Genomic DNA, 23,123 nt, shown 5'->3' on the forward strand with positions numbered 1-23,123 from the left:
GACAGAAAGCTTATCCATGGGATATTTACTTACGAACGGTGAAGTCGCAAGAAAAGGCAGTATTGGAACTGGATACCAGGGGCGCAGCCAGGATTTAAGGCTGGGGTGGGTTTATGTGCAACTAATACGGGTGTGTGTGGGGGTATGGACTAACGACCAGGATAAGCGGTAGGTGCGAGGTTAATAAATTGCGGAATTTTAAGATAAACGGTTCAAAATGGTGAGTTTTACGGCTTTCTGAGGGATATTTAATTAATCCTTACACTATTATATCAGTAATATCAATCCAGTTAAGTAAAATAAATTAAACTCAAAAATTTCTCTGAGCTCGGGGGGGCGGGGTTTAACCCCCAAACCCCCCCCCCCTCGCTGTGCCACTGCTGGATACCACCAAATCGGCCTTCACCTCGCACAAAGACAAACAAACATGATAGAGCAGGGATGTTATCGTAAGGTGGGAGAGTAAGCAGGGAGCGTGAAATGGGTGCTTGGTGGCGCCGAGCGCATTTGCAGGGTTCGGTAATTTGGAGAACTCGTCGGACGTTACCGAAAGTAGGACTACTGGCTACGGGAGCATGTAATACCTCCATGTACAAACTCTGGTCGCGATCCATGCAGTCGTATGGAAATTTATAGCGAACAGACAAACAGGCAACCTTTTTTAAGGTATGATCTTAGGTTTACCCGGCGTATCAGTTGCAGAAAAGTTTCTCGGGTTTTCCACCGGTTGATGTCGTCCATGTCTCCCAACGTTTCGATCTGCGACTTGCTGCTCATCCTCAGAGGATCTTCCGAATGAACATGCCTCAACATGAATGAACGAACCTCAACAATCGTCCACCAATCAGGTTACACCTGACCTCGGATGGAGTGTATATATACTGGAAAATTTTCGAAGAACGGCATTCGGGAGATCCCCTGAGGATGATCAGCAAGGTGCGGATCGAAACGTCGGGAGACATGGGCGACATCAACCGGTGGAAAACCCGAGAAACATTTCTGCAACCTTTTTTTATGCTGGGAAACTCGGTTGTTACTCAGATCACTATAGTATTGTAGTTCATTCTCTTAAAGTCTCTTAATGCCGAGACAATGAGCAAGAGAGTATGACATGTTTAACAAAAAAAGAACTTTCATTCTGCGTAACACATATAATAATTTAAAGCAGAATTCCTGGTTTTTCTTTCGCCAAATTGGATAAAATTTTCGATAGTTTTGATTTCTTGATAGAGAAAATGAACAACACATTATTTAATGATGCTCTTCTTCGATTCATGCTGGATTCGAGTTGAGGTGTGTCTGAGTTTGAGAGTGGATTTTTCAGAAAAAATAATAAAAACATTAAAAAGAACATATTTTTGTTTATTTTATGCGCTTACTTTCTACACACAATTCTCAATTTCGCCATGGCTCTATTCTATGTGAGAGTTTATCCAATCAACGAAGTGGTACACTCTAGTATATCCATCAGGTCCAACGCCGCAACCTCCGGAGTTGATGAAAGAGGCTATTCCTGCCAGGGAAATCTGCGTCGTACAGCAGTCGATTTGGTATATCGCTTTAAGTGGTCCACCAATGTCGCCCTGAATAATAAACGAGACATTTCATCAAATCATTAATTCAAAGTCGGCAGATGGCGAATTTTTGCCTTTGTTGACTGTATACGGGACTATACTTTCAAATTTCATTGCAAACTTCAATGATGTACCATAAGAATGCCTTTAATACGAGGCATTCAAGTTCTAAGGCCTCCGATTTTTTTTCTATCTGGCTAATCACCCGAAAACTATGAAACTGGTTTTAAATCTCGACGTAATATTCCTGCAGATGTACACGTTTTTACAATGTCGACACCGAGGTTCCATGGCCGAGGCGAAGGCTTCTTTAGGAGTCTGTTTTGACCACTGGAAAATTGCCTTCATTGTTCTGGTTTGTTGTCACTCGATGTTCTACCTTCATTAAATTATAGCACCCATTGATGCTATTTTGACATATCCATTACCGTATTATCACATATCTCCTTCAGTTGTCTATGAACTTCAATTGATGTCACACCACCCGAGTGCAGAAAAGAATGATTGCACGCAGCTCGTGTGAGAAAAACGTCGTCATTTCCAGTATCAAATACAGTTTTAATTCTAGATGCTGCCGAAAGACTTCTATCCGTCTTACAGTTCAGCCATCTCTTTCAAGTATTGACAAAAAGTGCGCACTCCTTAGAAAAACAATAGACACGTTTGTATTTGTTTCCAGTCTGGAGAAAAAACATTGGCGACCTTAGAACTTGAAAGCACCTCGTATAGAAAAACAACAAGAATTCTAGAGTACTGAGAATATTTGTTCAAGAGGAGCAATACAGTGTTAATCGATTTGTAACATGTTAACTTCTTCATTCCATGACACTTATGTGATTTTTCATCTTTACAGCTCGTGGAAACTGCCATAAAAGTAGCACAATGAAAACATTCCGCAGCACAAATAGATCCATATTAAATATTCTATAGTAAAAATAAGTGCTTTATTTTAAGGGCATTAAAGCTTGTGGAAAATGCCATAATAATAGCAGATTTGAGCCCTGGAATTGTGATCAGCACTGGAATTAGAGGAGAGGGATAGCGAAGACTCATCATCGGATATAAATCTCGGTTTGGAGATCTTTGAATAATCCCTAGTTATCTGTACGAGTGCTGCCTACCTGGGGGCCGATTGTGTAACTTGTCTACCTTTCGATAGATAGTTAGAGATCCGTTCACTCTCGAATGAGCTCCCAAGAATATGCAAACGTTAGCCGTAGGTGCGATTCTATATGGAAGATCGTCAACAAGCTATCGAAATTTAGGATGTTGTCATAGTTATTTGGAATTGGGAATACGTTTCGCGATTGTTTTCCTTGTGCGCATGCGCAATAAGACAGAGTGGCTGTGTTTGTATTGAAAAGCGAAACTATGTTGAATATATTGGTTTCAGTGGCAATTGGCCAATATAAGTTTTTATTATTGAAAGTATTCAAGTTTGCCTACGAAGCAATCTTTTTCGATTCGATATTAAATACTTTCCTTTCTGTTGGAGCGTAGCTGATATTTAGGATAAGTAGTTTTCACAGAGATTACGCTGAATATATTAAAATGCCGCAGTAACTGTCCGTTTTCTTACTTTTGCATTTCGCTAAATGATAACTTGTATCATTTTTTATTTTGGAAATTTATTTAGATCAAATTTATGAACGTACATTCGATACTGATAGGCTCCCATCTTCACCTTTGTATGTCCGCAAGAAGGAGCAGTGCCGCCACATATTGAGTGTTTGCCAGGAATTAAAACTCACGAGTGTCAATTAGTAAGAAATGTTTTAATAATAGTCGTTAGGTAAATAGTTAAAACAAACCATGTAACTCATGAAATGAGTACCTTAATATTCTCCATCAAAAACATTCTCATTATCACAAACCTTTCACCCATAATTTGAAAGAAAGGGCAAATATTAATGGTCCTCATTGATATCTCCTCTCGTCTCAAACACCCGAATATCAGTTCGGACATTCTGCCTTTTTGAGGAAACCATATCGAATCATAGACATTAATTGAAGAACGTAAAAACATATCAATTCTTCTTAATTTACGACGTCATTGAGAAGTTAAAATAAACTCTAAATGAGTGTATAATTAAATCATTTTACTTTTAAATACCCACCCGGCTTTCCGGATTAAATGAAACCTTGTGCAAAATATAATTTTGCAAAGATATTATAGTGCAGCTATACACGTTTAAATCAAGCTTGCAAAAAGGATAATTTCAATTTCACAAACATAACATAGCGAATAAAATGTAAACTTCCTCATTTTTGTATCATAGTAAACCATCACTAACAAATTGTACTTATTAATTTCATTTTGCACTGCTAATTCATGTCATTAAAACTATAACTCTCCGATAAATACATAAAAGTGAGTGCAAAATTCCCGTTACTCCAGTAAGGGACATCAAGCGAGCCCATGAAATGTTATAATAATTTCATTTAAATCACAAACATCACCTGCGAACGATTGGCGATGGTCGTAACGTCAAGTGATTAGTTGACGCCGAGATACTTTCGATCAAGAGCCGGAAAACATTCAAGCGTAACGTTACACAATCGCTCCTTCAACTTTTAGGCCCACCATACACATTCAGTTTGGCCTCTAGGCCTGGACTGTACAGTCCCGGACTGAAGGCAGAACTGACGAATCGTTGGCCGGACGGCCGGATGGGAATCCAATGAGACCCGACCTCAAGGCCAAGCGACCTTGAGGCCGGGCCTTATTGTTTTCCCATCCGGCAGCCGTCCGGTCTAATCCGCCTCAAGGCATCGCCACACACTGTCAGTTCTGCGTCAAGGCCTGGACTGTACAGTTCAGGCTTTGATGTCAAACTGAACGTGTATGGTAGCCCTTATGGAGCAGTTGATCAAAACTCCACGGAAACCGGATCTTTACGTTCTTACGTAAAGTTACACAATCGGCCCCCTGCTTACCCTGTTAACTCATCACGACGACTACTGCATCTCTTGGACATTGACTCACGGAATTCATCGTTATCCTGAAAAGGGTGCCAACCCACAATGTGGCTTGCGGGGATTCCCCCGCGTTGACGTCGGCGTCACCCGCCACGAATTCTAAATCGGAAGAGATGCCTTACATCTTCCCTAAGAGTACGCCCCGGGTCGTTTCGGTGCTTTTCACCGAAAAAGGCGGTGTCAAGCTCAGATTCAGTGGCTATCAGAGTCAGTGGCGGCGGCACAGCGATCTTTTAGTATCGAAGAGTCTTGCTACCCAGCGATGCCTGCTGCCGGATCTTCTTCCCTGGAAGGGACAGCCATCACTCTGGAGACCGATGGACCGCTGAGACTTTTCAGTGTCTACTGCTTGCCGAAAGCAACTATCCGAGTGGCAGACTTGGATGTATTATTATTTAACGCTGGTAACGAAAGTATCGCAGCGGGAGACTTCAAGGCAAAACATCACCTGTGGAACTCCAACGTGACCAACGCCAAAGGACGCCAACTGCTCCGATGGATTTCTGCGCACCAATGCGGAGTCTCAGAGCTGCGCTCTCCAACTCACTTCAGCTACAGCAACGAAGGCGATATTATGAACATCGCAGTCCACAATATGCAGACTGTGCTCACGGTGAGGACGATAAACGCGTTGGAGAGCGACCATTTCCCGGTCATATTTAATCACAACCGGCGCATGGTGTTGCTTCCTGAAAGAGTAATTAAGGACTACAACAACGCAGATTGCGATGTCTTCCGATTGGAGGTTACCGCCGGGATCCAGGACAACATCAAACCCGCAGCACTGAGAAACGCAGATGAGATCGAAAACACCGTTTCCTGCTTAACAACGATCGTCTCTGAGGCTTTCCACAAGTCGATGCCTTCGAAGACGGTCAAAACTTGCACATCGCCCTCCCATCGGAGATCACGGCTGCTATCAGGAAGAAAAACCGTCTACGACGAAGATATCAATGGTCGAAAAATGCTGAGGATAAGGCGTTGGCTCAACACCTCGTCTGAAGCCTCATCACAGACTTCCGTCAGCAGTCATAGGATAGGAAAATCTCCTCATTGGACCTATAAAATGGCTCATTCCGGAGGATGGCAAAGGCCCTGATAATCGAAAGCGCGGAAGAAGCCCCGCTGAGGACGCCAACGGGACTCATCAGCTCTACAGTGGACAAGGCGGAGGCGATGGCTTACTACCTGGAAGACATCTTCTCACCCTCACCAACAGCAGGAGGGATCCCTAATCCACTGAGGGAGCTCGTGGTGGAATAACAATGGTAGCAGCCCGGGGAACAGTTGACTCCACCATCAGATGGATCCATGCCTAAAGTCACCACCTTCCCTTCTCAGGGTAGTGAAAAGGACAAAGGCAAGGAAAGCTCCGGACCAGACGGAGTAACCAATGCTGCTCTAAAGACAATGCGAAAATCCATGGCAATTATTTTTTTATTATTTTTCAGGCATGCCTGTCAATTGGTTACCTCACTGGTCTGCGGACGAGAGCTCGCGTGATCTGCCAGCCGAAACCGGGGATACCGCTGACTCTGCGAGAGAACTTCCGGCCGACCTCCCTGTTGAATACAATAGAGAAGCTGTTCATGCACGTTATCTTGGATAGCCTGCTGGAGACAACGGACGCGCTCAACATCCTGCCGCCGCAACAGTTTGGCTTTCGCAGCGAGCACTGTACGACCCATGAAGTCGCTAGCATTCTGAATTTCGTCGTGGAATGTTTCAGTCGTTACTGTCATACGGTTGGAGCCTTTTTCGACATTAGCATGGCGTTCGACAAGGTGTGGCACTAAGGTCTTTTGTGGAAGCTACACTGCTTCGGACATCAGAGATGGCTTCTGCGAATCTTCGCTTCCTGGCTTCCTCATCTGGAATTGCCTGGAGAGCGGAGACATCCACATCACGGTGGATCCGAGCAGGAGTTCCCCAGGGCAGCTTACTCTCCCCGGCGCTATTTAATATCTTCAATGCAGATATCTAAGGAAACCTCGGGACCAACATGGTGGCAGCTTTGTACGCGGATGATGCGGCACTCCTGGCAAGATCGGCGGACCAACAAATGGCAGTTACGTACCTCCAGCAAGCCACTAACCAACTGGTGGACTGGTACGCCAAGTGGCGCATTGGCGTAAATGAGAAGAAGACACAGGCCATCGTTTTCTCCAGAGAACGGAAGGAATCCGGCGAACTCGTCGTTGGGTGTACGGAATTCCTCTGGAGAGTAGCGGTGGAATATCTTGGAGTCCATCTGGATCGCAGACTCACCGTGAAGCATCACGCCCGCCGCAATGCAGCCATCGTGGGATTACGGAGGCATTAGATATCATCAATGCTTGGCTACGTGAATTTCCCGCAACACAGAAGAGTGCATCTCCATAAGGCCATAATTAGGCCCATCATTTCAAACGCTGCACCAGCATGGATTGGTTTAGCTAGCAAATCTGTTCATCATATCCTGGCAGTAGCAGAGAGAAAATCCCTTCGAGTAGCCTTTACCTCGGATGGACACCGAAAGTTTTCCAGGAGGTCACGGATTCAAAGTTTCTTGAGCTGCGACGGATATCAGAATTCCCGGTCCGACCCTGGGACAAACACAGACGACCCTGCGCCGGAACCGGTCACACCGAAGATCTTCCTCCGAAGGAACGAAAGAACACGGTCCCGTAATGGGATTTGCTGCCTCAAAAAAAAGGAGGCTTTTCAAGGGAACAAGTACCCTAGCGATTTGGAACCCGAGGAGAATCATCATCCGAAAAGCCCAGGAGTGTTGAGTTGATAAATACCTATAAGTACCTCTGTTTTTGTTAATAATAGCACAATGAAAATATTCCGTAACACAAATATATCCATATAAAAATTCTACAGTAAAAATAAATCCTAAGTTTTTAGGGCACAGTTTAATACTAGTTTTAGGATTCATATTCTATTCCATTTCCATAAAAACCCTTTATCATTTTGAAATGCGACTATAACTTTTCAAAGGTGAACTCTAACCTCTCCATTTCAAACTATCGTTGCGTTGAATTACTTAGAGAGGAAGTGTATATTTTTTCACCGGAAAACCTTATTGTTTCTCTAATGTCTTTATACCAGTAACTTATTATATGGTGATACCCTGTTTCCAAACAAAAAAACTTGATATTTCATTCAGTCTCCAAAATTTTCTTTTTCCTATAAGGTTGCGCAGTTACAACCTAGCTAAGTACTTACTCCGCAAACTCCCCCCTTATTATCTTGTGGCACAGTACAAATCATAGAGTCGGCAATTGCATCCCCGTAGACAGCTCTGCAGTCTTCATTTGTTATGATCCTCACCAGAGAGTGGCGAAGTGTGGGCGACAATTCCCCCCCTATAAAAAAAGAAAATGAGTGTCTAATTAAATGGACAGAACCCAACCGGAACGACACAATGGTCATTTTTTCTGGAAAATCATAGATTTTATATATTTAACAATTAACTAAAGAAGGCAACATCTCATATCAAAGCCGAAAGTGTTTAGAAAACCCTCAGTATCTTGATTAGCCAATGGTATTCTGAAAATAATACCTTGGGAATGTATGACACAGTTTTAGAATATGTAACCACTAAAGTATGACATGAAGATGTGTACGCAAGTAAAATTGCAATTTTTTATGTACCACACATGATAGTGATGCAGGTGAAAAAATTGTGATTGATTGTTTTCTAAACGTTCGTTTTAAAAATATCGACAGTGGTGATTGCTCTATTTATTTACTGACTGATTACAATGCAAGAATATTGCGTAAATATCTTTTCTTTGAAATATCGGGTCACTGCCTTACTGAGGATCTCACACATACTTGAGAACTCATAGATACTTGAGAACTTGTGGTGAGGTATATATCGCTAACTGTTATTAAATCTCCTTTACTGAAGAGTAGCAGTCTCTGTCGGTGACTTAATACTCGAAATGTCATGCCCGCGAGGCTGGTCTTACCCAAGCACCCCCATTCCGACCACACTTAGCTCCACGCTAAAGATACCCATGTCTGCTACCGATTTCAGTCTGCATTCAGAAGTGGAAATAGACGTTCCTTTCGGCAACTACTTAAGGCTTTTATTAACCATATCTAACGCTGCATCTGCGTACAACCTCGCCAGCCGCCTAATGGGCAAGTTGCAGGGGGTTTTAGGACACCACCTTTTCACGCATAGAAAGGAAAATCTCTAGCGACTTTAGGACTAGCATTTATTAAACTCCAACATGCAACATCAGACAACGCTCTCATCGCGGCAGGGCTCACCGCTGCCCTTATCCCCCGACCAGCAGGGTGTTTCAGAGTCTCCCTTTCCGAGCGGATCGGGAGACTTGACGCGGATTCTACGTCACTTACTATCGGCCAGGCAATCCGTGCGTTTCAGACTGGCTTCCTATCGTCTCAAGGCCGGCTTTCCGATCGGATAGAAGTCGAGTGGGCTAGAGGTGCCGGAAACTCATTCCGGTTGGGAATGGTGATATGTTATAATGCTGTTTTTTTATTAAGTATTTGGCTCTAATAAAATAATATCACTTTGTTTCATGAGTGCTGATATATGTGGATATTCTGATATAGTAATATAGGTTTAAGTGACTTTAATTCTCGTGTAAATTAGACGATGAATGAGCAGTCTGTAGCACTGTCGGTGCAAGTTCGTTTGCATTGTTATTTGGACGAGTAATTTGGCAAAAAGAACGTGAAACAAGTTGGAATGCATGGCGTAATGACTTACAAATATGCAGGTAGCATAATGCATTGAATACGTGTCCGTGGGTTTGGAAGTATAACAATTTGTCTACTTTGAAATGATTGTGTGTGTGACTTGGCATCGTAGTTATATCGAAATTAGACGTGGTTATGTACCTAATTCAGTTGATTCCATGGTTTACATTCTAAATATTCATTTTAATATGAAATTTTAGATCAAGCATAACGGGAATAGCCACGGTAACAACTATACGGAAGCTCCCTCATACCATCTTCTTGTTTATATTTTACACATTTCGACGGGCTGCGAAGAAGCGGCGGCGGCGCAGTGGGTTAAGAAAGGATGCAGGTCGATCCCCTTTTGCGGCGAATATTTTTTTTTGTTGAAGTATCGCACACTGAATTATAATTTAGAAGATATCTTTAAAGGTGCATCGATAGCAACTGTTTGTCATTTTCGTACCAAATAAAATGGTGTTATAAAAATAACCGAGAACGTTCAAAACAGATAACAAACTTACCAATTATTTTGCGTTATTTAAACGTACATAACTCAAGTCATTACTAATAATGGACACTATTCGACCTATTTTAATCGCTGTATTTCCTAATCGCTATATTTATAAGACGTTAACGGCATATCATGAAGGCCATAACATCGTTTATGATGGTCAATATTCATATTTAATTGAGATACTGAATGAAAATATGACAATTTGGTTAAAAAATAGAGTAAGTAAACCACATGTTGTTGGAAAAAATTATGGATTTCGCGACTACCTGTAGTTTAGTTCTTAAGAACAATCAACTATGCTCTCACGAGAATGAAAGAACAAACTCGTTCAAAATTTTCCTTCATTCCCGTAATTTGCTCAAAACGACAGGGTATTACGTTAAATAAACTACAGACGAACAATTCTAAGATAATTTTACCCGGCAACAACGTCAATTATGTGTCGATGTATCAATTAGCACTTACTAATGCCCGTATATACCTTTCGCCTCCCTTGTCAAGAATCAAATCTTGCGGGAGGTTATTTTCGCTGCTCACTTGTCTCTTGAAAATTGTGACGTTTTCTCGTAGGATGACTGTTGACGTCATACCAAAAGCGGAACGCTTTCCGATAGTATGTGTGACACGCACGGAAGACGAGCGTAGGATAGGTTCCCGATCGACTCGGAATGAATCCGTTTCCGACGCCGCCAATCCTATGAGACTCTGAAACACCCCCAGGTCGGTAAAGGTCGGTACTTGACGGACCTTGTCCTCCGACGTCAACACTGCTGGCATCTACTGCGTCACTACGAAACTGCCCCCTTTCTGGCAACATTCAGTATCTGCCGAGGTTGGAGCAAAATTTCTCTGGCAACATAGGCGGATCCACGGGGGGGCATGCGCCCCCCCACCCCCAGACTCTCAAAAATATGCAAGATTTTCAATACGGTCCCATTGTCATTGCGTTCGTTTTGTATTACGAGATATCCTTGTGCCCCCCCTGAACAAAATCCTGGATACGGTCTTGCTTGTGCCCCCCAGAAAGAAATCCTGGATCCGCCCCTGGCTGGCAAACTTCTCTTCAGATAAGACCAAATGCGATTACGTCGTGGGAAACCTGGACCATCGTTTTGCCAATGAAATAAGCGAGCTTCGGTAACGTAACTAGGGATAGGCTCTGGGGGGGAGGGGTGTGAAGCTGGAGATGGTCACCCTCCACCCCCAGGCAACGGGGTCCGGAAAAGTTTTTGAAAAATGGCATGCCTGGAAAAACATTTTGCATCATTTTGACACTAAAAATTTCAATTTAAGCAGATGCAGTTATTTCATGACAAAACTAGATCATCATTGGTCAACAATCCTAGGATTGGTTTGACGTAGCTCTCCACTCTATTCTCCTATCACACCTACGTATTTCTTCTCTTTCACATCTCTCTTTACTGGTTCCATATATTTTGTTCGAGGTCTTCCTTTTCCATTCTTGCCTTCCACTTGCCCTTCGACGATTGTCTTTATCAGGCCATCATGTCTCAAGATGTGGCCTATAAGGTTGTTCCGTCTTCTTATTAAGGTTTTCATGAGGCTTCTCTTCTCTCCTACCCTTCTTAGGACTTCCTCGTTACTAACTCGGTCGATCCATTTGATTTTCATCATTCTTCTGTAGCACCACATTTCAAAGGCCTCTATCCTTGCTTTCTCCGCTGCGGTCATTCTTCATGCCTCACTTCCGTAAAGGAGCATACTCCAGTTGTACGTTCTTATAAATTGTTTCTTTACTTCCATATTTAAGTTTCCCGCTGTAAGCAGGTCTCTATTTTGGTGGAATGCTCTCTTCGACTGGGCTATTCTGCTGATAATTTATTTCTTGCTTCTCCCGTCACTAGTTATCTTGCTTCCCAAATAACAGAATTCATCCATCTCCATCAGTTTTTGCCTCCTTTTTTAATGTTGGTCTTGACTTCTCCTCTTCTGCTGCATACTAAGATCTTGGTTTTCTTCGTGCTTATTTTCAGTTGATATCTACCCATTACCCTACCCATATTAACCAGAATATTTTTCAAATCCGTCTCTGTTTCTGCTATGACGGCTATGTCATCGGCAAATCTAAACTAGATAATAATTTAAAATAATTTTTAAAGTTCTATGAGGCCTTGGAGGGGAATCTATCCCCTTATCCCCCCATAGTAACGCCACTGGCGACTTTATAATAAATCCACCGGCCGCAAATCGTTATCACTCGCTGAAAAATCTATTGATACAGTGCGTCTCTCTCTCTCTCTCTCTCTCCCTCTCTCTCTCTCTCTCTGAGGAACTGAGGAACAACGGTTGCGGCAAATTCTCACAGCAGAAGATCTAGTTGATACTATAGCTTTCTCATATCCCACGTCGTACGCGGTCCCTCATTGGTACCACAAAACTGTGGGTGTCTTGCATACGCTTTTTATGGCTGAAGCTGCTCAGCACAAGAGTCAAAACTATTTTGGCGAAAGCTTTGTAGCGCCATTTCATTTGCTGGGTGCAATTTTTACTACTCATTCATTCATCCGTTAGCGTGGTGGTCTAGTGGGTATAGCGATTGCTTGCTGATCAAAGGGTGTAGGGTTCAAATCCCAGGGAAAGCCATCGTACATTACCAAATAAAATCTGCAAAAAGAAATTTTGGTTTGAAGGTTTCCGCAGCGATTAGTGTTGCACTATTACATTCCATTTCGGGTGCACGTGCTTAGTATTTAACTCGACGCGGCATTTCATTCTTCCTGCTGGGGACGTCGTCAGGAAATTGAAGATGTAGATAACTTAAAAAATAAGTAAATGAAAATAAAATAAATCTTTACAACGTCAACTATTAAAACGGGAGACAGTATTGGAATAATGTTGTTCAAATTTTTGAAAGGTATCTCTTCCACACATGGCTTAAATTATATTCATCATCCCGTACTTACGGGATAACTGGATCACAAAATCCATGGCATACGAAACGTTGAGTTAAATATTAAACACGCAGACGTACACCCAAAAATGGATTGTAATACTGCGAAAAAGAAGTTAAACTGCCAAATGAAAACGGCTTGTAGCCCAGAGAAAGGATATGGTCACACCTGTGGTTCATTTGGAGATAAACTCTGCCCTCTACAATCCAAACCACCGTTCCCTTCAACCGCTGATTGTGTAAGTATCCACTTGTTCACCTAAAATCTATATTTTTTCTGGAATACATCTATTCCCATACAGCACAGGGAGAAATTTACTCGTGTATATTGAGTCGAAATTTGGTGTAAGGAATAAGTCGAGAATTCGCCCATTTTTACACGTGTAATTGCTGTGTAAATTTGGTTTAACTCCCTTGACCCTTATATGCATAAAATATGAAGCAAAAAGTGTTAATGCAGATGCTAAGATGAGCAGTAATATGAACATGATTAAAGTTTCAAGATAGATGATTCAATGAAGTCACCTTAGTCCACCTTAGTATTGGCATAATTTTCCCAACGAAGTCCAGTTAAATCATTTTACGAATCAATTTCGGCATCTATTTTATAGGTGTTTATTTTATTAAGATTACATAAATGCTCCTGTCGAGATACAAACGAGTTAACCATTAATTGCAACTAGGATGATGCTTATTAATTTAAAATTCTCAGTAATTTCGAATTACTTCCGTTAATATATGGAACAAGTAAAGAGAGATGTGAAAGAGAAGAAATACGTAGGTGTGAAAAGATTAGCTGATAGGAGAACTGAGTGGAGAGCTGCGTCAAACCAATCCTAAGATTGTTGACCAGTGATGATGATGATGATGATGATGAATGCCTCGCACCACGCGAATTGAACGCTGGGAAAACAATGACGTAACGATATAACTTGTGTGATTTAATTGTGATACTTTTAAGTTCCATCCATCATCTCGTATTCGCTATTATCCTATCCATTATGTCATTTTCATTATTTCCCACATCATCACCATTTTTTTTTGTCACATCATCACCACTCGTATTTTGTCCTGTACGTATTTCCTGATGAATTATTTTATACAGAGGAACCTTTTATTGACACAATAAATGAAAATATTCGAACGAATATGTTGACTATGTCCTTTTACCTGTTAAGTATTAGTAAAGTGCCACCGTTTGCGTGGTCACTGCCATTTTCCGGTCATCAACAAGAAACCCTAACCCTGGTGGAGAAAGGAATAACTACAACGGTCCCGTTATTGTGTTCCTTGTGCATACACGTGTATTATCCGGTTTGTGGTGGACATAAGACCATATATACACCAGATTTATTCCGTTTTTACTCGGGTAATAACGGTTTTTACACGAGATAAAATACGTGAAAGACACGAGCTATATGCCAGCTTGCGACCGTTTGTGCTGTATGGGATTGTACTAACTTACACGGGTATCCTGCTGCTGCAAGGCAGAAATCAATGCACTCAAATATTACTTCCGAACAGCTATATTTCCAAGAGTTTTTGTGGGCATGTATTACTTACCATTAAGAGTGGCACCCCAACCACTTATAATTCCCGCAGTACTTGCAAAACCATCATCATTTGGGGCAAGGGGCATTTTACCAATATTATCTGAAAATGAAAACAAAGTTTGATGCTTTGGAACAGTTTTCTAGAATTAAAAACCAACATGAGTATAATTATAAATATGCATATTAATATTTAGAAAATAATGTGGAGTAACCCATTATTATTTATGCTCCAATTTATTTATATTCAAAATTACCGTCAAAAGTCAGGGGATGCGGAAGACGAATCAGCGCAATGTCATTGATATATGTTTTCGGGTCAAAATTCTCGTGAATGATGGCCTCATTTGAAGATATACTTTGCCTCGGGCTTGCATCCTTCCCCAGTCTAATGTCACCCACGTAAACCTGATATGTTTTTCCGCTGGAAAAGAAAGTGCATAAGCATATGAGAGGAAAGAAAGCCATAACCAAATCCTCGTTAAAATTATTAAATACGATTAGATGAGCGATGCGCGTTTTCTTTGCCACAAGGAAGGAAGCGAAATGGGGTTTATGACGCTCTGTGGTTTTTCGAAGTTTGAATGGAGTCGATGATTGGAATAATTTCAATCGAATATGTCCGAACTTGGTATTCGTATTTTTGGGAGCATCCAATCCAGTTGAAAAGAAAAATACCTAATGCCTTTACGGAGTGGAGAAACATTATGTCATGAAATTTAAGCCCTTAATAACATGCAAATAGGTACCAAAATTACTAATTAATAGTGATGAGACATATACATGGCTAACTGTGATTGAATCACCGTGACTGAAAAGTAGCCGGCACTGTCGGTGCCTTAATACTCGAAGCCACTTTGTCTGGATCAATGAATTCGATGAAGATAGCGCATGCTGCTACCAAGTGATGAGCAATATCTCACTACCTGTGATTGAAGACGAGTAGTCGATCACTGCCGCTGACTAAATCACTAAATACTTGATATCACTGCGACTGTGAATACGGTGAAGGTAGCTTCGGCTGCTACCACTGCTACCAACAGTATAATAAAGGATTCTTATTCATCTTTTATGATGAAGAAGACATTATACACGAAATATGCAGCTAAATGTTCAAATATAAAATATGTTAAAAAATGCCGATGGGATTTTAATGATTGCCACTTATCAATTCCTTTTTAGAAAATCGCTTCCATTGGCCGCGAGTGTGCCCTGTTGCCTGATGTTCTGGACAAGGGCAGTGGCAAATGAAGGCAAGGTATTCGAAGTCATGAGCTATCCAGAACATCCGGCAACAGGGAAAACTGGGCCATTGGCTCAAATTTTATGTAGTTTTAAAATCGTGCGTTTTCAACCTAAACGTCATCATTAATTTACATTGCTACTTAGTTAGTTTCTATTTATCCTCTGTAGTGAGCATTTCTCGCAGCTGAGCTTAAAGCCACCGAGTGCGTCCACCGGGTTGCGGATGGTGGGTTGACCTTGAGATATAGAGGTTAGCTGCGAGATAAGCGAGTTCTCTCGTCGAATAAGCAGTCGTGGACAAAAAGCGGCGGTATTCTGAGGGGTAATTGGGCTACCCTTGGGTAAGGTAGACCATTTAAAAGTTACCAAAACCTGCGAAGATACCGTGACTTGTCGACTGGGGGCCGCCAACAATTTTGCCTCTCATCACCAGGGGGAGAGGGAAGCAGCTCTTCTTCACATGTTCGAAGGTGGAGACCATACTGGTCGGTACAGCGACACACATTCCACTACGGACGTGGTAACATTTACTTTAACGGCTGTAGTACTGCGATGTGGAAGGCAAGGGGAAACCACCACATTATCATCCCGAGGAGTCACAGCTACTCCACTCAATTTATATAATGAATCTTGAGACATGATGGCCTGATGAAGACAATCGTCGAAGGGCAAGTGGAAGGTAAGAATGGAAAAGGAAGACCTCGGACAAAATATATGGAACAAGTAAAGAGAGATGTGAAAGAGAAGAATTACGTAGGTGTGAAAAGATTAGCTGATAGGAGAGCTGAGTGGAGAGCTGCGTCAAACCAATCCTAGGATTGTTGACCAGTGATGATGAGTGAGCATTTAAAATTTTAAAGAATGTTTACTCACAAATTTGCACAGCCTGCTGAAGTTAGTACGTAAGATTCGTGTATAATTGTTGCTCCGCAGAAATACTTATTGTCAATGACCAACCCTGCCTGGTATGGGAATTGTCCAGGAGATGCCTCTTGGCCCCCACTTATTTTCGGCCTGATGACTCTGCTCCCTATTGGTAAAAAATAAAAATTATATGAACAATGTTGAGAAATAGAAGGATGAAGAAACCGAAATTGTTGCATAATTAAGTCATTTCAATCGCAACAACTTTTAAAGATCTATTTTTCTGTACGATTACGTAATATCAGTGAAGCGCCTATAAGGAAATTTCTTTAACCCATTATAACCCAATGCTGCTTCTATGCAACATCAAAGATGCATATATTTTCTGCTCTCTTCAGGAAATATCTAAACGACGCATTATTTATTTATTCTCATACCAGCGGATACAGCTTATATTGGCCATTTTACACCGGGGTGTTCAACATATGTAACAAGTAAACGTACACAAACAACCATGCCCTGGGCCGGGGAAACCTACCCAGGCAGGACTCGAACCCGCGACCTCTTGATTGGCAAGCGAGACCGTTACCCCACCGCCACCGAGGCCGGTTTTTAAGCGTAAATAGGGTGGTTTCCTATTCTTTTTTTATTGCCTACATCGAAAGATTATTACTCTTGAAGTACGTATTTCACGCTTTTAGATTTTTAAAGGACGATATCTATTTTTCGCAATTAAATGAAAAGTGAAAATTTTCAAGCGCGCGAAAACGTGACGCGTAAGCCGGGAAATCTCTCCGTGCGTGTTTTTCTGGTTCCCGTTGCCGCCCTGTGAGGTGACCTTGAGGCGAGGCTTAGCGCTGATACGACGCAGGCTGCTAGCGGGTACCTGAGTACCCTGCTGGATGGTAGCGATTGGCTGGAATAAAGATTATTATTACTTTATCAAACCAAGAAAACTTTCCGACCTTAGCCAGTTTTAATAAGTGATTATTAAGACATGTTTCCCTGAGCTCTGCGCCTCATGCTTGCATTGGTAACCTCAGACGATGTATAACTCCTATCCTCTCGTGTAGAAACTAGGTCCCTGGGACGTCACGTGGAGTGGCATCGCATGGGCGCCAATCTGGCCCTTTTAAATGAGGATAAAAATAAATAATTTGTATGTTATGAATACACTAATGGTGGGTAACGAATCGCAATCAATGCCTTTCGTTTTCTTTGATGAAGGAAACTACCCTATTGTGATGAAGAAATATTTAGCTGCCACGACAATTATGTTCGAGTCCAAAATTTTCAATTTTTCTAAATCCTCAAGTTGATTTCTCCCGGAAGCAGTTCTGGGATAAAAAAGGTCAAAAGAGTTATTTTCAAATATCTTATCGACTATAAGGCAGGCCCAAGTTTTTTCTGGGTGAGAGGGGGGGGACGTGACTTCTTCTTAGCCAATGAAAATGCGATAGGAGGAGCCTCTTCCCCGGGAAACTCACAAGAAACTCACTTGGCAGTCGCTTTCAGACCTCTATGGTGTGCGCTTCGTGAAAACGTTTGCCGATTTGCCTAGTTAAAAGAAGGTTTTCGACAATTTTATTCGTTTTCATAAACTGAAAAAGCCGAACTTGCACGACTGGACCAGTCGCAAATATATTTGAAAACTATCATGGGAAGGTAAACAGCGTGAAAAAATTTGACGAAAATAAATATATATGAATATAAACTTTGAAGATGACTGACTTACTTACGATATATGAAAATGGAAAGTGTTAAAAAAATTTAGAGAACATGATCTACAGCACGGGATGATTTCATAACTGCTGGCTGAGAGGTCTCCAAAAATGTGTTGCTTTTTATGAGGCGGAGTCGTAGAACGCTGAAGAGAAGCTTTTTATCATGGTTAAATGCATAAATATTCTTTAAATACTTCTTCAGGATAAAAAAAATAGTTGCAACGCCTAAAATTGGGTCTAAGTATCAAGGTATTCGTATATATGTCCTTTTGCTGTCATTTTCTTTACGACGCCTTTATTTTGCCATATAAAGTCACCATTTGAAAGTGAACCATTTCTTAACTATTGTACATTAATATCATTATAAAAGGTATTTTTACGATATCTTCCGCAATTTTAAGAGCTTTAAAAGTCAACACAACAAGTACGTCTATTCTGACCACCGTTTAATGGACTCTAACGATATTTAGCCAATGACTTTCTTAAGGCACTTTCTCTTGGTAATTAGGGATTTGTTTTTTTTTTATATTTTCCAAATATAGTTTCCAATGTACAGGTCAAAAGACCAACAATACGGATCTATGAACTGCCTAACCGACAATGGCACCCTTCAAAACCTATGGTTTGACACGTTGGTTGTCATGTTGGCCCGACGTTTAACTCTATGACCTTTGACCACCATTGTGACCCTCGGAGGTCAAAAAACTAACAATACTGATCTATGAACTGCCTAACCGACTTTGGGACCCTTCATAACCTATGGTTTGACACGTTAGTTGCCATGATGGCCCGACGTTTAACGCTATGACCTTTGACCCCCATTGTGACCCTCGGAGGTCAATTAGTGAATAATACGGGTATTTGGACAGTACCAATGACTTGGGCACCCTATAAAACCCATAGATCGACACCTTTGTCGGTATGCTAGTCTTTTTGCCACCCTTATGACCTGGACGGTGGCCTTACTGGGTCAATGGTTGAATTTTCGTAAATAAAATTGTTATTTTCGGGTTTCTAGGGTCCGAAACCCTAAGAATTGACACCTTGGTCAATGAAATTAAGACATTTTTCTATCTCGATTTTTTTAACATTGAAACCCCATAAGGCAAATTCAAATTTTTGGTTTGGACCCAAATTGTGAGGTCAAAATGTCAAAATTGTAAAATTTTGCATACACTCAACAAAATTTAGAACCTTTCCCCATAAGTGTGCCAATTTTCATGAACAGTGCTCAACGGAAAGTTACTAAAATTACAGGTCAAAAATGACACACGACCATTGGGACAGTCTGTATATATAGAGGTAGGTTTAAATTCATAAAAAATAATTATTAAAGCCATCAATTTCATTCGTTCATTATCTTTAATAGATCTCATCGCTTTATAAATCAATATCAAATACCTGCCAAATCATCATATGCTGTTCAAAGGTTAAGAAAAGACTTCGCTGTTTCACAAAATAAAATATATTTTATTTTGTGAAACAGCGAAGTCTTTTCTTAACCTTTGTGCATCAAGAAGGAGTTTCACCATGTTGCGCCAACCACCATCGCATTTATAATATGCTGTTTTTATGAGCCTGGATTTTGACTTCTCAAGTGTCGAAACCTAGGTCGATAAATAATATTTTCCCGGGGAAAATTAATAAGTGATATTATGTCCAAATATACATACAATATTTATGTACAACTCACCGTTTTTCAAGCCCCCAATTTTGCCAAGATTGCGTAGCCTTGTAAAATGCACTGAAGTTGGATAGCTGTTTGCCTGTTAGAGGAAAGATACGTCTGAGGTTAATATATTCATGAAAATTATCATATAATTTTGTGGACTAAAATATTGCGGAGGCTTACGTGGTGATTAAATTGATGATTGGTTAACGTTAGAATAATGAAGATAGAGGATATCCGTGCTCCCTATTGAAGGCATTTCCATGATTATCGCCTCCTTTATGAGCCGATACCTTGTTATGTTCATTTATTATGAATTTGAGGGATCTAGATGTGTGCCCGATGTATGATTGACCTCAGGAACACGATAATTCACAAAATCCTTCATAAATATCAGATAAGTGAAGATCTTTCCTCCAAAAATGAGTCGACGCGGAATTCACCCGGAAAACCAACATCAATTAAAGGTCTGTTCAGTTTATCTTTGCGGGTGAGCTGGTGTGGCTTAAACGAGCTGGGGTGAGAGGAGGGAAAGTTTATCTACACGTGACTTTCCCTCTTCCAATCAGCAGACAGTAGGCGTGGCCTAGCACTTCGGAATTTCAGTCGCTCTCAGTCCCCCGTCGCGTCAACTTCGCGAATCTGCTAGCTTTGTTGCCAAATATCGCGCGTTCTCTTGGTGCTCTCCGATTCTTCCATTCAAATCCAACTTATAACTTACTGTTCCTTATTCTTCCACTTCAATCCTTCTTCTGAGATGGGATTATCCTCAATCCCCTCTAAATAAGTAGCTACATAGCTTTATATACATTGTGTGCATTGTTTCGCCGCCGGGCCCAAAATATCTGTGGCCACGTGTGAGTCACACCTTTTCAGTGGGACACTTGGGCGCCTGTGTACATTTGGCAACGTTAAGGTCGCTCCTGCTCTCTCTCTCTCGGTACTACGCCTTCCCCTTCAGCGAGGCCCCTCCCCCTTCAGCGAGGCCCTCCGATAGTGTCTAGACTATTACTGAATCCATTATTCCCCAGACTGGATGTAGGGATCCGTTTTTTTCGCATTTCCGATTTATTTTTGCCTACTTAAGATGAATTTTTGGAGAAAAATATTTTCTTCATATTACATGATTTTTATAATGCTGCGTATACGCAACGCTGGCAAAACTCCGGTAAATAAGCACAAAAAAGTAATTTTTAAAACTTAAGTTACATCTTTTACTTTTTATTTTGATTTGTACACTCGACATCTTCGCCGGGAGTTATCAGTATTCCTTTGGAGGAAATTCCCCATTCTGCCTTAACGGACATGCTGGGTTATGTCATTTTTCCTAAGGTGTCTCGTATGTGCGCACCGATTTTTATGCCAAGCGCCATCAGTCATAAAAATACAATTATATAAATGAAAATGCTGGTGGAAATGACAAAATTAGAACTGGAGACACTTTAAAAAGTCAGTAACTCGACGAAAATAATTATTCTGAAGTAGAAACTTGTTCTGAGAATTAAGATTCAATAATGTTATGTTAACGCAATGCTGGGGATTGATGGGTAAATGCACAACAATACGATGTGGTATTCCACGGCCATCTTTAAACAGGCCGGAGGGATGATATTTGGCAACAACGCGGAGGAGGCCTGTTTATTATTTGTTTATCATTCTACAACAGTGGACTCGTGGTGAAGATACTCGACGTGACTCGTTTGAAGTTAATTTTCTTCCTCTAAACCCTATTTTTGCAGGAGATGACGTTAGAAGATTCATTTTTTAACCTATCATCTTAGCGGTAGCCGAAGGTAAGTTATTTATTCGTAAGTTGAGCGTTGTAAGATGATGAGATCACACTCAATCAGTTCGACTTCCTGGAAATTATGAGCAAACCAATATTAATCAATGCCGAGGAATATTTGGGACTCAATTACGTTTGTGGGTATGCTGTCAGGAAGGCATTGTAGCACTTAACCTGTGATATATGTGCATAGGCCGTTTTACACGGTATACGGAATTGCGCAATCTGACGTACGTGCGAAGGCTCAATCAAAATTGCGTCGTGTAAGCGGTGAATTGCTAGAACACATGCGAGAATGCGTGGACGCGAGACGGCAAAATAGCCCATGTTCTAATTTCGTTCATGCATACGTGCAATTCCACGCCATTTTAGAAATTAATGCAGCTCTAACCTGCGCAATTCCGTGTACCGTGTAAAACGACCTTAGACAATGGAGGACTTATTTCTCCTTGTATTTCTGTAATAAGTGTTGGTCTTCATGCATTTGCTATTATGATGACTCTAACAGACCCCAAGTATGAGGCTACATTTTAAAAGGAATTTATGAAGACAGGTTTTCAGTGCAATGTACCGAACAGTTATTTTTTTGCAAGATTCATTAAAACTCTGACAAATGTATTTCTAAATAATTATACTAAAGTGAGGAATAACAAGTTGGATGTCGCTAAACACACCTCCAATAAGAGAAAATACTCTGTGACTTTATTTCAATAAAATCATCTGTTTTATACATGACTAATTTGTGTCATTCCTGTCTGCTCCTGCTTCACAATCAGTACTGGATGCACGATTATCCCGTGGTAAGTAAAACAGCAATTTTTTATAGTGGATTTCCTTGCCGTAAAGCGATTTCTTTTGCCGATATTCTACGCCGAAACAATAGACTTGGTAGCAGGTGAGAGCAATAGCGCAGGCCTCATAGATGACGGGCGCGCGACGTTGCCACATCGGTCACTCCGGCCTGTTTAAAGACGGCCGTGGGTATTCCCAAGCTCAGACTCTGAGTGTGCTGAATTGTTGAAGTTAATGAATTAATCGATTGCTAATTTAAATAAAAGGGAAAAAGCTAAACTGTTTTCATTTGTTAACAGTTGTTGATTAGTTAACGAATAAAACGATCAGTCAAAGAGACAACAACGACGTGTATAATTAAAGATTAATTAGATCATTATTTTACGTTAATACTTTGTCTAATAGTTATTTACGGAGCAAGAGAAACACTAAATACAAAATGGATAGCATGTTTAACCCACCTCTGGTTTCGTCAAGAATAACACTAGTTACCATTCCATTTACTACAGGTACATTTCAACTCACAAATATGTACCAATTTTGTAACTTGAAAATAATGTGGCAACATTGAAATCTGGGGGCGGGGGAATAAAAATTTTATGATAGTTTTTTTTTCAATATAAATGGTCGACAAATTGGAAGCTTAAGTGTCTAAGCCCTAATATTAAATATAATTAATAAAATAGAAAAATTATTCATGTTTTACCTGCGTGAAGGCAAAAGCAATGAGGACGATAGATGCCAGCAATATCTTCATGTCTTCGTCGTTCAGTTGCTGCTTTGGATATACAATCCAAAACTCCAT

The 23,123-nt window shown here is 41.0% G+C and overlaps 1 protein-coding gene across 1 annotated transcript; it reads right to left on the minus strand.

Annotated features, from left to right (window-relative positions):
• Nucleotides 1-1,341: 1,341 nt before the first annotated feature.
• LOC124168670 (chymotrypsin BII-like) lies at nucleotides 1,342-23,123 on the minus strand. Its single transcript, XM_046546935.1, has 7 exons — nucleotides 23,025-23,123; nucleotides 19,765-19,837; nucleotides 16,357-16,513; nucleotides 14,496-14,662; nucleotides 14,252-14,341; nucleotides 7,767-7,906; nucleotides 1,342-1,583 (listed from the first exon to the last, which is right to left on the minus strand). The coding sequence occupies exons 1-7, from the start codon at nucleotides 23,121-23,123 to the stop codon at nucleotides 1,413-1,415; spliced, it is 897 nt and encodes a 298-aa protein (XP_046402891.1). The 3' UTR covers nucleotides 1,342-1,412.

This window comes from Ischnura elegans, chromosome 12 (genome assembly GCF_921293095.1).
Source record: "Ischnura elegans chromosome 12, ioIscEleg1.1, whole genome shotgun sequence".
Lineage (NCBI taxonomy): Eukaryota > Metazoa > Arthropoda > Insecta > Odonata > Coenagrionidae > Ischnura > Ischnura elegans.

What these genes read in the sequence shown, in the direction of transcription:
- LOC124168670 (XM_046546935.1), bottom strand. Translation starts at nt 23,123, where the DNA reads ATGGAGTTTTGGATTGTATATCCAAAGCAGCAACTGAACGACGAAGAC. An exon ending in AATTGGGGGCTTGAAAAACG is followed by an intron (nt 16,514 to 19,764) that starts GTGAGTTGTACA and finishes TTTTACCAATAG; the next exon opens with GGAGCAGAGTCATCAGGCCG. An exon ending in TTGGGGTGCCACTCTTAATG is followed by an intron (nt 7,907 to 14,251) that starts GTAAGTAATACA and finishes CTTTTTTTATAG; the next exon opens with GGGGGGAATTGTCGCCCACA.